The 15649-nt window shown below is 51.6% G+C and overlaps 1 protein-coding gene across 2 annotated transcripts in view; it reads right to left on the minus strand.

Moving 5' to 3' along the window:
- LRP4 (LDL receptor related protein 4) overlaps positions 1–15649 on the minus strand; it is a 53472-nt gene that overhangs the window by 20264 nt on the left and 17559 nt on the right. For both annotated transcript variants that reach the window (XM_070804176.1, XM_070804177.1), the window contains exons 7-25: positions 15436–15555; positions 14684–14809; positions 13960–14085; positions 13626–13760; positions 13131–13256; positions 11854–12084; positions 10854–11010; positions 9529–9746; positions 9192–9368; positions 8687–8809; positions 6606–6814; positions 6350–6431; positions 5470–5575; positions 4525–4726; positions 2873–3062; positions 2657–2788; positions 1606–1746; positions 1175–1261; positions 897–1068 (exon numbers count right to left, since the gene is read on the minus strand). In XM_070804176.1, the coding sequence (XP_070660277.1) occupies positions 897–1068; positions 1175–1261; positions 1606–1746; positions 2657–2788; positions 2873–3062; positions 4525–4726; positions 5470–5575; positions 6350–6431; positions 6606–6814; positions 8687–8809; positions 9192–9368; positions 9529–9746; positions 10854–11010; positions 11854–12084; positions 13131–13256; positions 13626–13760; positions 13960–14085; positions 14684–14809; positions 15436–15555 (2860 nt within the window). The remainder of the gene's footprint in view (positions 1–896; positions 1069–1174; positions 1262–1605; positions 1747–2656; positions 2789–2872; positions 3063–4524; positions 4727–5469; positions 5576–6349; positions 6432–6605; positions 6815–8686; positions 8810–9191; positions 9369–9528; positions 9747–10853; positions 11011–11853; positions 12085–13130; positions 13257–13625; positions 13761–13959; positions 14086–14683; positions 14810–15435; positions 15556–15649) is intronic.

A 15649-nucleotide genomic window follows, 5' to 3' on the forward strand; every position in this document is an offset into this window, starting at 1 on the left:
TGGGCAAGAGACGGTAATAGCTGGTTCCTCCCACAGTTCCTGTACACTGGGAGTCCTCACAATACGCCAAACACCGTGAAAAGCATTTACACGTACAAACGGGAGTTGTTTAGTGACTACAGAGTTTCAGATTTGCCAGACAAAAAAATTCTGGAGACCTGTTTCGCAATAATGTGAACGTACTAACACTACTGAACTGTATGCTTGAAAATGGCTAAGATGGTAAATTTAATGTGATGTTTTTCACGATTAAAAAAACAGTACTTTCAGGACTTCCCCGGTGGTCCAGTGGCTAAGACTCAGTGTTCACAATGCAGGGGATCTAGCTTCAATCCCTGGTCAGGGAACTAGATCCCACATGCCATAATTAAGACCCTGCACAGCCAAATAAATTTTTTTTTAATGATTAAAATATTTAAAAAATTGAAATAAAAAAAATTTTTAGTACTTTCCATGCATTATCTCACTTAATCCTTACAAGGTCCACAAGGCATGCATTTTCATTATCACCTCCACTTTACAGGTAAGGAATTTGAGGACCACACGTGTGTGCTAAGTCCCATCTGTCGTGTCTGACTCTTTGGGACCCTATGGGGTGCAGAAGCCAGACTCCTCTGATCATGGGATTCTCCAGGCAAGAAGAGTGGAGTGGGTTGCCATCTGAGGACCAGGGAGGTTAAATATTGAACCCAAAGTGACAGACGCAGCTAATAAATGGTGAAAAAATTTGAATTCTGGGTGTCTGATTCCAGGGTTCATGCTTTGAACCTCTATGCTCCACGGCCACCCTGAAGGCCATCACAAGGGAGAGGAAGCGCCCCCGGGAGGTCAGTCTCGGTGCTCCTGCGGGGCGGGCGCGCTCATCCTGCCGCCCAGGGCCCCGGAGCCGCTCTCACCCCATCTCGTGGTACAATACGATGGCGCGCGGGCTATCAAGGTTCTGCCACACCAACACCTTCCGCATGGACCCGTCCAGGTTGCCCACTTCGATCCGGTTGGTTCCCGTATCTGTCCAGTACACTTTCCGGCCGATGGCATCCACTGCAAGGCCATCTGTGGTCTGCAGCCCTGCAGGAAGTCAACAGAGCACACTGGCTCCTGCCTTGAGACAGATGGGCTCTCTCCCCAGCGCTGTAGCCAGACAGGCGGGCCCAAGGCTGGGAGCAGGGCCCACCTGTGGTGATGAGGTCTTCATGCTGCGAGCCATCCAGACGGGCACGGCTGATCCTGTGCAGCGTGCTGTCCGACCAGTACACTCTTCCTGGAAAGGAAAGGCAGGGCTCAGCCCGGACCTTCACCCGGCCCCGCCTCCAAAGGAACACACCGCTGACTTGTGTTCTGAGACGCCTGGGCACGTCAGAGAGCCCTATGTCCCCAAGGAGAGGAAATCAAGAGAAATATTGTAACAGGATAGCCCTTGGCAGAGATGAAGAACGTGGCCCCCAACCCCATGCCCTCATAACAAAAGAGAAAGTGCTACAGAGACGGGCAGGGGTTGTGCCAGAGGGAACGGGAGGCCTCTAGGCTCTTAGCAGGAGGCAAAGGTGGTAGCGAGGAGAGAGCCGTTGCTATAGGGGCCAGGAGAGCAGGGAGGATCACGCAGACCTTCCTGGGGATCCACTCCAATGGCAATGGTGTTCTTCATGGTGATGTTGATGGGTACCACCACGTCGGCAAAATAAGGGATGTCCAAGGAGACCATGCGGATGTCTATCCTCCTGGCGAAGATGAGGAAACTGTTCATGCCTGCCCAGGTGCGGAGAGAAGGAAAGAGGACAGTCATCCTAGCACTGCCGTGAGAGGATCTGGAGTAAGGCAAGCTGAAGTTCACGCTTTCCGCCTCCATTAGTTTCTAGTTGTGTGATCCTGAGCACATTATTTAAATTGTTTAAGCCTCAGTTTCATTATCTGTAAAATGGGGACAATGACAGGGGGCTGTAGGGATAAAAGGTCAATACAGAAAAACCCTTAGCATTGGGTCTGATTCATGGACACAGTTCTGTATTATTGTCACAAAAGTGAATCTCTTTAAAGTTTAAAAAACTTCACGTTAAGTGAAACAGAGCTTTGCCCACAGCCTGGGACGATTTAGAGCTCCTTTCTCACTCAAATTCCCTAGGAAGTTTGGGTTCAAATGTAGCCTACCATGAAGCATCCCCTAGAGAGAAACATCGGCTTCCAACATTTGGGCAGCCAGCTCCTGCTTCTGAGACCTTTCAATTCAGATTATCATGAAGGTTGTGCTGGTCGTGCCTACTCACACAAGTGCCATTTCCAAAGGAGGTACCATGACCTTGTAATTTATCACATGTTCTACTATTTACTATACCAATTTGAGGCAGATGGAACTAAAGTGATTTAGTCTAACTGAATCAGTATATTATAACAATTTCCCAAGAGAGGAAAATAAAAAAGAAAGGAGCATCTTTTTCTAATATGCATGAAGATGCCATGAGACCTAGTTGGACCCTGCTTCTAATCCTGCCTGCCTGTTCCCTTGCATCTCCTCTTTTTTTTAAAAAAGCTTTATCTTGCCCCTAAGCCTCTAGAAGCTTAGGTCCCTCAGACCACATTAGAGTCCACTTGCGAGGAAGGTAGAGAGTCACTGCCCCTGTCCCAAAGAGGCTCTAGCCAGGTCTGTGATGCCTAGACCTACCTGGTGAACAAGTCTTGCCATCAGGCATCACGTTAATGCCTGTGGGGCAGGTACAGCTGAAGCCACTTGGATTTGGGGACCGAAGACACAGGTGGCTGCAGCCGCCGTTCTCCGTAGCGCATGGTGTGGACACTGGGTGGGGAGGAGGGAGTCAACGAGAAGGACCGTGGCAGAGGGAAGCCAAGGAGAAACCAGTGTGGGCCAAGGGCCGGTCACCTGGGGGCCGCCGGCGGTGGAAGACGTGGATGTCCATCAGGTTCTCCAGGTTCTCCTGCAGGGTCTCCCGGTCCAGCCCCGTCAGCCGGTCGGCACTCTGGATACTCTTGGTCTGCCAGTCGGTCCAGTAGATGCGCTCCCCATACAGGGTCAGCCCAAATGGGTGGGGCAGCTGGCTTCCGATCAGTACCTGCCAGGGCCCCAGCGCTTACATCATGCCCCAACCAGGTCTGACAGTACAGGCGTCAAGGGCGCACTCTGCCAGTACCACCTGCTGTGTGACCTTGAGCTAGAGCTGGTTATAAAATATCTCGAGCCTTGGTCTGCCAATCTGTAATAGAATCATGACAGTGCCTGGCTCCAAGGGTTGTGTGATGATTCTAACAGATCATGTATTATTTATATAATCTCAAAGGATCTCTGTACAAGTGACTTACTAACTACAAAAGGAGAAACAGCAACTTCACAGTGGACACCACGTTCACCACACAATCAAAGATGGTGACTTGCCTGGTGGTTCAGTGGTTAAGACTTTACCTTCCAACGCAGGGGGTGTGGGTTCGATCCCTGGTCAGGGAACTAAGATCCCACATGCCTTGTGGCCAAAAAACCAAAACATAAAACAGAAGCAATATGGCAACAAATTCAATAAAGACTTTCTAAATGGTCCACGTTAAAAACAAATCTTAGAAGAAAAAATTGGTATTGCAATGATGAGACAAGCTGACATCTGCAGCTACTAATAAGACATACTGAGAACTCAGGACACGACTTAATGTAGTATTCCTGCCCCAGATGTATAATCTGAATCCGATCACAAAGATACGTCAGACAAATTGAGGGACATTCTACAAAATAACTGGCATTTACTCTTTAAAGATACAGAGATCAAGAAAGATAAAGAAAAGCTGAGGAAATGTTCCAGATTAAAGAGACATCATGAGTTAAAACAACTGTAATCTGGAACTGGACCCTAGACTAAAAAAGAAAAAAAAGTTATAAGGACATCATTGGGGCACTTGGTGGTGACGCTGAATATGGACTACGGATTAGACAGTAATATTGTATCAATGTTAAATTTCCTGATACTGATCACTGAACTATGATTATGAAAGACTGAGTTCTTGTTCTTAGGAAATACGCATTGGGCTCTTTGGACTCTCTGGGGTTCAGGGCAGGATATCTCCAATGGAATCTCAGACGGTTCAGAAAAATAAGGTCTGTGTGTGTGTGCGTGTGTGTGCATGTGTAGAGAGAGAATGAGAATGGTATAACCATGTGGCAAAATATCAGTTATTGGTTCTTTTGACTCTTCCTGCAGCTTGTTAAGTTGGAAATTATACCAAAATTAACAGAGAGAGAGAGAGAGGTCATGGGCCTAGCATGTGACTGGTGATAAATTAGCATTTGTGGTGATGGTTATTAGGAAAGCGCTTATACCCCGGCCCACAAGCCACATGGTCCCTAGTTCGCTTTTATCATCAAGGAGCAGGGACCCCAGGCTCTGGAGTACAGCCATAGTCTCAGAGAAATAGCATTCACCCCACACTGGATCTGCCCTAGGCCTCCCTGGGTCCCGTCAGCTGCCAGCCAGGAAGCCCCGTTGGGGAGGCGGTCGGGGCTGTGGGAGGATGCCCATGTGCCACGCTTACCTTCCTCTTGCTGCCATCAAGTCCGGCAAACTCAATCGTCTTCATGCCGGCATCAGCCCAATAGAGCCGCTGGGACCCATAGTCGATGGCTAATCCATTAGGCCAAGTCAGATTGGAAGAGATGATGACCTGCCGACCTGAGGCATCCATGCCGGCTCGCTCAATCTTGGGGCTTGCACCCCAGTCCGTCCAGTACATGTACCTGGGTACAGGCAAGGGCGGTCTTACAAGCCTTCCAGTTGGGGATTCAGGGTTCCCAGGGCCCGAGGGTTTCTACTTGCAGTGGCTGCCCCACAGCCTCCCCAGCCTCTTGCCTCAGTTTCCAGCTCCCTCCTGGGTTCAGAGCTGTCTCTGAAGGTCTTACATCTTATATCACTACCAAAAACCACCAAAGGTCTTAAATATTTACTTGACTGGATAGGTTAAAGAATTACGGCACATCAACTTAACAGAATTCTATATAACCATCAAGAAAAAAAAAATCTACTAATCAAATGGGAAGATATCCAAGATATATAGCCAAGTGAAAAAAAACAAGATACAGCTACAGTATGTTGTCAAACAAAAACCACCACCACCACCATATGTGTGCATACACAGGGAAGAAAATCTGGAAACACTACCCTCCACTGTTAACAACAGTTACTTTTGGAGAGTGACATTGGAGAGAATTGTCACTCTCGATAAACTGTTTAAAAAGACAATGGCTTACTTTAGTAAGCAGACCAAAAAGCAAAAACAAAAAAGAAAAAGAAGGAAAAAGAATTTTTAGATGTAAAAGATTTCCTTGGCCATGAAGGAGACAGATTGGTCACGATGCTCTGAGGCTGCTCGTGCTTCCTCGGTGTGCCTGTAAGATCTGGCCTCTCTCCCTAGGCTCCAGACTGCACTCTAGTCCTCAGATCGGGGGTGAGGGGAGCTTGCTCCAGAGGGGCAGGCGCTCACCCGCCCATGGGCTCCACCACGATGTCCCGGGGGCGATCAAGGTTCTCCCAGAGAAGGACCGTCCTCATGCTGCCGTCCGTGTTGGCCACTTCAATCCGGTCTGTCCCTGCCAAGAAGTCAGTGCGGGCAAAGATATCAACTCGAGTCTCGGTCGTTCACCCTCTTACCTTCCATGCCCAGCACAGAGCTCGGTGTGCCACAAATCCTCAAGAAATACTTTGTGATAAAAGCAATGAACATGGAGGGACCTGAATTTCAAGAAGAAATTCAAGGAATTGATTAGCTCCGTTTCTTGGAAGACTAAGGCTTCTTCAACCCAAGTAACCCATTCTGATAATTTAAGGCCATGCTTCTCCAACTGTACTGTGCCCAAGAACCAGAAGAGCTTGTGAAAATACGGATTCCTAAGCCCCAAAGATTCTGATTGAGCAGGTCTGGGGCGGGGCCCAGGAATCTGCATTTCTAACAAGTTCCCAGGTGATGTTGACGCTGCTGGTCCAGGGACCACACTTTGAGTAGCTCTCATTTAAGGCACTCTCCCTGCCTCCCACACTTACCTGCCTAATAGAAAATGCCTCTTCCACCAAAACAGTGATGGAAGGAAAACCACAGGGTATAGGCTTCTCATCTGAAATGCCTCAAAACATTCTCAAGCATCAGCTGCACAGCAGAAGTAGCTGCCACTTGAATGGCAAATGCCAAACCCTCAGATGTGAGCTTCTAACTTCAGTTTGGCAGCAGCCCAACCACTCCTGACTGACCAAGGACTTCAGGTCAAGACGGAAATGAGCTAGGAGGGACACTAGGTTCTTTCGAGCTGAGGCCAGGGCTTTAAATAAGAAGATCCCAGAGTGTCAGGCCACACGTGCCCTTTACATACCTGCATCTGTCCAGTAGAGCTTGTTGGTGGCCCAGTCAATGGCCAGGCCTGCCGGGCTCTCTAAACTGGTATCCACTACCACCTGGGCGGGAAGCAAGACTGTATCACCAACCGGACTTGCACCCCAGCTCTGGGGCCCAAACGCCAGCAACTGGCAGGCTGGCAAAGGTCTGGGAGGCCCTTCCCTGGGAAAGGGTGAATCCCACCCCTTCTGCCCTGCCCTCCCTGAGGGCCTGTGCCCCACGTCCGGCCCTACCTCCTGCCCTGTTCCATCCCACTTGGCCCTGCTGATGGTGTCAGTGCTGACGTCTGTCCAGTACACGTGGTCATCCCGCGAGTCCCAGTCAAGGGCCACAGCGCTGCGCACATCAGCCAGTGGGATGACATCGTCGGACAGGTCCTCTGTGTCGAAGCTGATCCGACGGATGTCCATCCTTCGGGCAAAAAGCAGGAACTTGTCAAGACCTGATCAAAGGCCGAAAGGGGTCTTCTTTTAATGCTCTAAATCCGATAACAGTGGCAGACACAGACGCTCACAGACGCTCGCCTGCGGGACATCTGGTTCAACCACACTTCCTGGGGTCTGGTGCCCTTTGTTCCCTTTGCTTCACACCTCAGACCCCCTCTGAGCACTGGGCAGCCCGTGCTGGCACCATCAGACTTGAGGAGCCAATGGAAATAGACGCCAGCAGGGCCCAGAAGGGCATCCTGTTCAAGTGTCTGTCAGCTGCATCTCGACTCTCCTCCGCTCTTACTTTGCTCAGGGTCCCCTAGTGGACTGGGCTAGATCCCTGTCAAGCCCCCACCCCACCTCTCTGCCTTCCGCGTCTGCTTCAGGACTTCTGCTCCACTGCGTGGTCTAAGACCCCTTCCTCTCTGCTCTTCACGACTCGGGCCAATAATGACTATTTGCTGAGTACCTGCTCCTTGCCCAGCACTGAGCTTCCTGTTTTCCTTGACTTGTCTCATTTACCCTCCTAACAGTCCTTTGTGGTTCACACTATTCTTATTCTCATTTTCTGGATCAACGATCCAGAAGCTAACAGGGGCCCAGGAACTGGTCCAGGATCCCACAGCTACCAAGCACCGGAGCAGGGGACTTGAACTCAGGTCTGACTTCAAAGGTGGAGTTCTGGCCACACTCCTATTCAGCATTTTCCCAGCTGGCTCTTCTCCATCCCCTGCCCCTATTCCAGTCTGTCTGAATATTTCCCAGTCTACTATTCTGCTTAGAAAGGCACTTCCTGCATCACTTTATCAACTGAACTTCTTTTGGGGGAAATTCCTTGCATCTCATCAAGACCACATGGGAAGAGCTGGGCACAGGAGAATGCAAGGAAACAAGGTTCTCAATTCAAAGTGCGTTGAATGACTTCCTGCCTCTGTTCCCTGGAATAGTTTCACTCTATGGAAAGGACCTAGGTCCTGAGAGAAATTTGGTTTTCACCAGAGACAAGGAGGGCAGCAGGCACGCAGCAGTAACAGAAGAGCTGTGATGTGTGAAGCATCTCCCCGGCCCCTGGCTGGGTGTGCCACCCAGTTGGATCACTCCTCTCTGGACTATTCTTAGGAAAAAAATCACCTGCGCCTCTGAGCTAGACAAGGCCCACCGTCTCAAGGCAATATACCTTCAGGCACTCAAAGGAAGCCAAAGCAGCAGTTCAGGGAGCCCCCAGGGAACCCATCATCTTTCACTCACTAGACACTTATTTATCCTGGGCCTCTGTATATAGAGCATCATCAGATGTCTTTACCTTACTCTCTGGCTTAGGGGCTAAGACAGTCTCTAGGGTGATGCTAGAGGTAAAAGTGAAGTCACTCAGTCGTGTTCAACTCTTGGCGACCCCATGGACTATACAGCCTACCAGGTTCCTCTGTCTATGGAATTTTCCAGGCAAGAATACTGGAGTAGGTTGCCATTTCCTTCTCCAGGGGATCTTCCTGACCCAGCGATCGAACCTGGATCTCCCACATTGCAGGCAGACGCTCTACTGTCTGAGCCACCAAGGAAGCCCCAAAGGTAAAGAGCTAGGAAACCGTTCCCTTGCTTTATAGAAGGGTCTGGAAACCTCCTGCTGCCTAGGGACAAAGCGTCCTGGGTGAAATGATCCACAAGCCTGTTTGCAGGGGTTCATGCTTGACTCTGTGGTGTCCCTGAGCCTTCAGGGATGACCGCTGGGCCCTCAGCCCTCAGCTCCTTACCTTCTTCCTCTCCAGGGGCTGCCTGAGGAGCTGGCTCCTCCCCTAACCAGGCAATTCCCAAACTCCTCCCCCTTGTTTGCTCCACCCACCCTCACAAGGCAGGTCCACTGAGGCAGGGGCCCTAAAGCCACTTACTCTGGGCACAGGCGTGGCTGCTGATCTTGCGGAAGCCGGTGGGGCAGGCACAGGTGTAGTTCTGTCCGCTGGGCAGACACAGGTGGGTGCAGCCTCCGTTGTTGTCCCCACAGCGATTTTTCCCTGCTCAAAAAGCCCAGAGCAAGAGGGTCAGGTGAGGTTGGCAGAAGGGGTCCCAAGGCTAGTGAGTGGGAGTGTAGCAAAGGCACGATCTTCCGGAAGGAAGAAACTATGTCTTCTTATTTTGTATATCTGCCCCCACCTACAAGCAGAGTGAATACCTGACACACAGGAAATGTTTGCATGAATTAGATGGGGGATAGCAAAGCAGAATGAGTCTTTCCTAAGTCTCCATGTCGTACCCTACGGGTCCAGCAGAGGGCGGAATGAGTCCACACCAGCACCAACCTTAAATTTCCTTGCTGGGAACCCTGGCAACTGTTGACAGGTGCAAGGAAGGTTCTCAGAAGCACTGGAAGCTCACCAGGTGGGCGTTCTTTTTTACCTGCAGGCTGGCGCTGGGGGTGCAGGGTGTGGATGTCCATGGGGAAGTGGAGTTTGTTGCGAATGATCTCCTGGTTCTTGCCAGTAAATTTGTTGGCACTATTGATGCTCTTGGTGTGCCAGTCTGTCCAGTACAAGCTGTCTTCAAACACCGTGATGGCAAAGGGATGCGGGAGGCCTGGGGAAAGTCCAGGACGACCTCAGTCTACACATGGCCTGCCCGGCCCCTGGGGCCAGGCCTGGCATCTGTACAAATCTCACCCTCTGCCAAAGGCTTCTGGGGGCTGGGACAGGGTAAGCAGAACGAGAGATGAAGGAGAGCGAAGGAAGGGCCTCACCCTGGCTAATGACAGCCTTGCGGTGACTCCCGTCCAGATTGGCCCTCTCAATGACGTGGTGCTTAGCGTCCACCCAGTACATACGGCGCCCGGCATAATCGATGGTGAGGCCGTTGGGCCAGAAGAGATGGGTATCAGCGATGATGCGGCGGCCAGAGCCATCCATGCTGGAGGCCTCGATGCGGGGGGTGTTGCCCCAGTCTGTCCAGTAAATGGTCCTGGGAAGAGAGAAAAGGACATTGGGAGGCAGGCAGTAGAGGGCAGGTAAGGTACCCAGCATAGTAATCAGGCAGGGGGCTCTTATTGATTTCACCCAGGAAACTCCAACTGGTAGGAAATACATTCTGTTGGGTTTACAGAGTGTTTTTCAATGTTTGAATTATTTATTTTATTATTATTAAAAAACAAATTTTTGGCCACATCGCATGGCATGTGGGTCCTTAGTTCCCTGACCAGGGATCCAACCCATGCCCCCTGCATTGGAAGTACGGAATCTTAACCACAGGACCACCAGGGAAGTCCCTCAATGCTTGAATTTAAATGTCTCTAGACAGAGAATGTATTCATTTAACAAAAATATTTTGGAGTATCTGCTATGAGATGAGCATATCTTTTCGCATTGAGAACATGGCAGTGAACAAAACAGATGAAAATCCTGACCTTGTGAAACAAAAAATACTAGTGGGCTACGACTCGGGACAGGCATTTTCCTCTTGGTCACGGCTCTGCCGCTGCCTTTTGTCATTTTCACACCCGCACACGCACACACATGCCACGTACCGCACACGCACACACATGCCACGTACCACACACACACTACGCTTCTAAACCAGGGGACCTATAACTGTAGGGTCTTAGAAGACACCCCTCTCAATTGACTGCACTTAATTTTTAAAAGCCAGAGGCAAAGAACTTCCCCTGCAAAAGACCTTTCTTCTAATGATAAAATTACTAATTTTTATTAATTCGCTCAACCCTATAAACTAATAACAACGGTACTAAACAGCTACCACTTACATAATGTGTGTTGTGCCATTTAAAATGCATCACCTCACTTCATCTTCACACAGCTGTGAGGTAGGTATATTTTTATCACCAGTTTAGAAATAAGTAAAATGGAAGCCTAGAGAGATGAACTAGCCCAAGGCCATACAGTCAGTTACTGAAGAGCTGGAAACCCAGGTGCGTCTGGGTGCAGAGCCAAGGCTATTAACACCACACTGTGAGGTCCCCTGGCCCCCCAGTAAAGTCCGGCCCAGGTGGCGGAGGAACTGTCCCTAAAGGATGTAAGAGGAACGTGGCAGCTGGAGTCACAACTCGCTCACCCCTCCATGGGGTGCAAGGCAATGGCCCTGGGCTTCTCCAGGTTCTGCCACAGCAGCACCTTCCGGTGGGCCCCGTCCAGGTTGGCCACCTCAATCCTTGAAGTCCCCGAGTCGGTCCAGTAGAGTTTGTCATGGACCCAATCCACAGCCAGGCCCCCTGGTGGAAAGAGGTCATGGAAAGAGCGTCAGGGCTTCAGCGGGGGCCCCTGTGTGCTACAGAAACAAGGGCGACTCTTGCACGAAGCTGTTTCTGGGCCAGGCACTCTTCTCACCATTTTACAAACACACATCTTACCTTGAATTGTTACAACTGTGTGAGTTAGGTGCTATAGTAATCCCCATGAGGATGAAGCAACTGAGGCAAAGAGAACTCAAGTAACCATCCAAGGTCATGCGTTTCCTCCTCTCAGCCAATCACATTCCACTTCCGGAATCCTAGCTCCCTGACCCCTACTGGCCCGGGGGTTTGCAATTTGTGCCTCAGGGTTTTACAGGGGAACATCATCAGTTCCATAAGCATCTGAGTCAAATGTGCTTAATTAATACCGAATTCTAACCCACTTCCCCTGCTTGTCGAATGGCATGAGATGGCAGAGCAAGCTACTGTTTTTCTAATCTGCAAACATTTGGATGCTATCTATCTGGGTCCATCAGAATATTCCTAATATGAAGTAATCAAAACAAAAGTCAGAATTAGATGGGATGCCAAGCTGATAGAGAATTACAGCTGTCATCCACAAATCTCTGGTTTCAAACAGTTCCATTCAACGAAATGGTCTCAGTATTCTCAGTGATGGAGCTCAATAACGAGCAAATATTACAAATCTGAGCCTATAAAATGACTGTAGACTAATGAACATTTTCGTTATTAGAGCTGCATGCAAGGCCTCACTGTGAGACGTTCTGCTGCCTAAAGGTTTGTGGCCACTCCCGTGTTCCTCCCTGGGTGCTGTTGCACGTGGTGTGGCCCTGCCCCTCCCCACGGGTCCCCGTTCCTTACCTGGGCTCTCGAGCCCTGTAGACACAACCTCCTCCACGTTGCTGCCGTTGAGGTTGGCGCGGAGGATCCGGTCCAGGGTGACGTCGGACCAGAAGACAAGCTCGCGCCGGTGGTGGAAGTCCAGGGCGATGGCGTTCTCCAGGTTGTTGAGCAGTAGCGTGTACTCGGAGCGGTGCGGCAGCACCTGCCGGATGTCGATGCGATTGGCGAACAGTAGCACAGGCTCCGGCCCTGGGACGTGGCATAGAAATGGGGCCCCAACTGGGCTCCAGAGCTGCTCCCTGGCAGCCATCAGCATGCACCCCTCCAAGCTCCAAGGAGCCTCCTGGCCCACTAGGGCATGTCTCAAGCTGTCAGCATCCATCATTATGAGAAGACTGGCAGCCTGCAAAGCGTACACCTCATCCCATTCTTGGGGCCCAGAATGCAACTCACAATCCATTTTAATGCTATGGAAACATCTCTCTGGAACGAACTTATGGTCCCCAGGGAGGAAGGATACGGGGAGGCAATAGTTAGGGAGTTTGGGATGAATATGTACACACTGCTATATTTAAAATGGATAACCAACAAGGACCTATGTAGCAGAAGGAACTCCGCTCAATATTACATGGCAGCCTGGATGGGAGGGGAGTACGGGGGAATGGATACATGTACATGTGTGGCTGAGTCCCTTTGCTGTGCACCTGAACTATCCCAACATTGTTAACTGACGATTCTGTTGTTCAGTTGCTCAGTCGTGTCCGACTCTTTGCGACCCCATGGACTGCAGCACGCCAGGCTTCCCTGTCCTTCACCATCTCCCAGATGAAGACAAGTTTGCTCAAACTTGTTATTCGGCTATGCTGATGCTGCTGCTGCTAAGTCGCTTCAGTCGTGTCCGACTCTGTGCGACCCCATAGACGGCAGCCCACGAGGCTCCCCCATCCCTGAGATTCTCCAGGCAAGAACACTGGAGTGGGTTGCCATTGCCTTCTCCAATGCAGGAAAGTGAAAAGTGAAAGCGAAGTCGCTGAGTCTTGTCTGACTCTTAGCGACCCCATGGACTGTGGCCCACCAGGCTCCTCCATCCATGGGATTTTCCAGGCAAGAGTACTGGAGTGGGGTGCCATTGCCTTCTCCGGTTAATCGGCTATACCTCAATATAAAATTAAAAGGCCAAAAAAAAAAAAAAAACCATCTCTCTAACTTTACCAATCTCCAAGCACCAGAGCCCCTGGCTGCCCTGCTCAGCTCTCTGCCCACCCAGCCAAATGCCAACCCCCGCTCCCCCTTACCCAGAGCCTTGCAGCTGCGCCGGTCAGGCCGGAGTTCGTAGCCTGCTTCACACCAGCACTGGAAAGCCCCCTCACTGTTGGTGCAGCCCTGGCTGCAGTACCCCTCCTCGGCACATTCGTTCACATCTATGACGACGGAGCAAGGGCAGGTGATCTCGGTTCTACCATCTTCCAGCCCGAGCTCCCAAGCTGACCAGCTCTTTCCTGCCCACACACCCGCCTACTTCCCAGGTCCAGCGGGAAGCCTACAGAGCAAGTGGTTAAGGGTTTTGAGCTGGGCTGGGGTCCCAGCTCTGCTATTCATCGGCACTGTGACCTTCATTAAGTGACAACCTCTCTGAGCTTTCATTTCCCCCCGTCTTCGAAACGAGAGGGACAACAACCCCCAGCTCCCGGGGCTATTGAGAAAATGACACGCGGTCACGTCTCTCAGAGGGCTGACCCATGGCTAACCCAGGCCCCCGCCCTGCTCCCGCCCAGGGGGCCCCAGCTCACCCTGGCAGGTGCGCCCATCCTCAGTGAGCCGGTAGCCAGTGTGGCAGGTACACTGGATGGCCCCCCGCACCATCTGGCACTTCTGGGCACAGCCGCCGTTGTTAACACTGCAGTTCTCCTCACCCGTCCGGGGCCCTGTGCCAGCCAAGCCAGAGATGGGAGTTGAGCCCGGAATCCTCCCCCAGACGGCCAACTTGGCATTCCACCTGGACCACGAAGAACAGCTCCCGGGGCTGCAAGCGTCCCTGGGGAGGACTCTCTTTGAAGCAGATGGGTGGGGCGCGGCCACAAACCATGGGCGGGCGCACCCGGGGAGTGGGGTGGGGACACTCACGGCAGTTCTGCTGGGGGCTCTCATCGCTGTTGTCCCCACAGTCGTTGACCCCGTTACACAGCTTCCTCTGCCCGATGCAGCGCCCGTTCCAACACAGGAACTGGTCCGAGGCACACTGGGGGCTTCCTAGAGAGGAAGATGAGGAGGGAAGGAGAGCCAGGTCAGTGCCAGGCAGGGCTGACGGGGCTTGGGTCAACAACAAAAAAAAGATGGGAGCCTGTCATTTTCTATGCCGAGCTGGAGACAGATGAGACTCAAGGTGGGAGGGTCGGGGTCCAGAGCAGGAAACAGCTCAGACAGGGCTGTCTGCATTCGTGTTCTCCCCAGGACAGCACAGTGGCACGGTAAGATGGGACGTGAGGCAGAATGAGAGAGCCCACCCATGTGTCAGGCACCTGTGCGGCTAGGGGAGGGGGCGTAGGGCTGTCAACCGGAGAGCAGGCCAGAGGAACAGGCGCTGGCCACGTGTGAGTAAGAATGTGAGAGGCCGTTGAAACTCCCGGCCCTGATATTGTGTTCCGGGCTGTGAGGCTGCGGGTCAACAGATGCACCTGATTTGACACTGGTAACTGAGACAAGCAGGAAGAATCCAGGCCATGGGCAAGACTTGATGAAAGCATCATGTTGGCCCGACTGGAGAGGCAGCAGTAACACCCTCTTTCCACCTCCTTGCTCCAGACTAACTACGGGCTAAGGGGCCTGGGGCTCTCCAGGGAGACCCTACCCGTGTTCTCACAGTTCTCTTCATCGCTGTTGTCCGCACAGTCGTCCTCCCCATCACAGCGCCAGGACAGACGGACGCAGCGGCCCGACCGACAGCGGAACTGTTCCGCTGTACACACCGAGGTGGCTGGGCAAAGCACAGGGCTGATGAAAGGCTGACCCCGCTTTAGCCTGAAGCCCCACCCTGCCACCCTAGGCTGCACTTTACGCCAGCACCCACGCCACTTATTTTCCTAAGATTTTTTTTTTTTTTTGATGTGGACCATTTTTCTTTTTGGGGGGCTAAAGTCTGTATTGAATTGTTACAATGTTGTTTCTGTTATGCATTTTGGATTCTTTTGGCCAGGAGGCAAGAGGGAGCTTAACTGCCTAAACAGGGATCAAACCGGCACCCCTGTCTTCAAAGTTAAATCTTAACTAAAGGACTGCAGTGAAATCCCTTTGACACTCTTCTTGACACCAGGGTCACAGTTGGTCTCTATGGCATCTCTGTGGGAATCAAAAAAAGGTGTCTTTTCCTCAAGACATTTTACTGCCATCTGCTGGAAAACTGCCGTGATGACTATATAGATCTAGAGAATTATGGAATAAATAAGTCTACTGGGGGACTGGCATCCTTTGGACCTAGCACCTTTGTGCAGTGCCCAGCCTACACGACTGTACATGGTGGACCTGTCTTAACTATCTTGGAGCTTTATCAGAGGTGGCCTGTCCCTGCTTCCGGCCCAGACCTTGGCACTGCCCCCCACTCACTGCAGTTGCGCTCATCAGACTGGTCATCACAGTCCGCGTCACCGTCACAGCGCCAGCCCGCGTTGATGCACAGGCCACTGTCACACATAAACTCGCCAGAGCGGCAGGGCTGGTGGGAGGCTGGGGAGACACGCCAGGCTTCTGTCTTAAGCCAGTCTACACACACAGCGTCCCACCGTGGACCAGGAAGCAACAGCCCGGGCACCCTGGCTCC

The sequence above is a fragment of the Bos indicus genome, chromosome 15, assembly GCF_029378745.1.
Source record: "Bos indicus isolate NIAB-ARS_2022 breed Sahiwal x Tharparkar chromosome 15, NIAB-ARS_B.indTharparkar_mat_pri_1.0, whole genome shotgun sequence".
NCBI lineage: Eukaryota > Metazoa > Chordata > Mammalia > Artiodactyla > Bovidae > Bos > Bos indicus.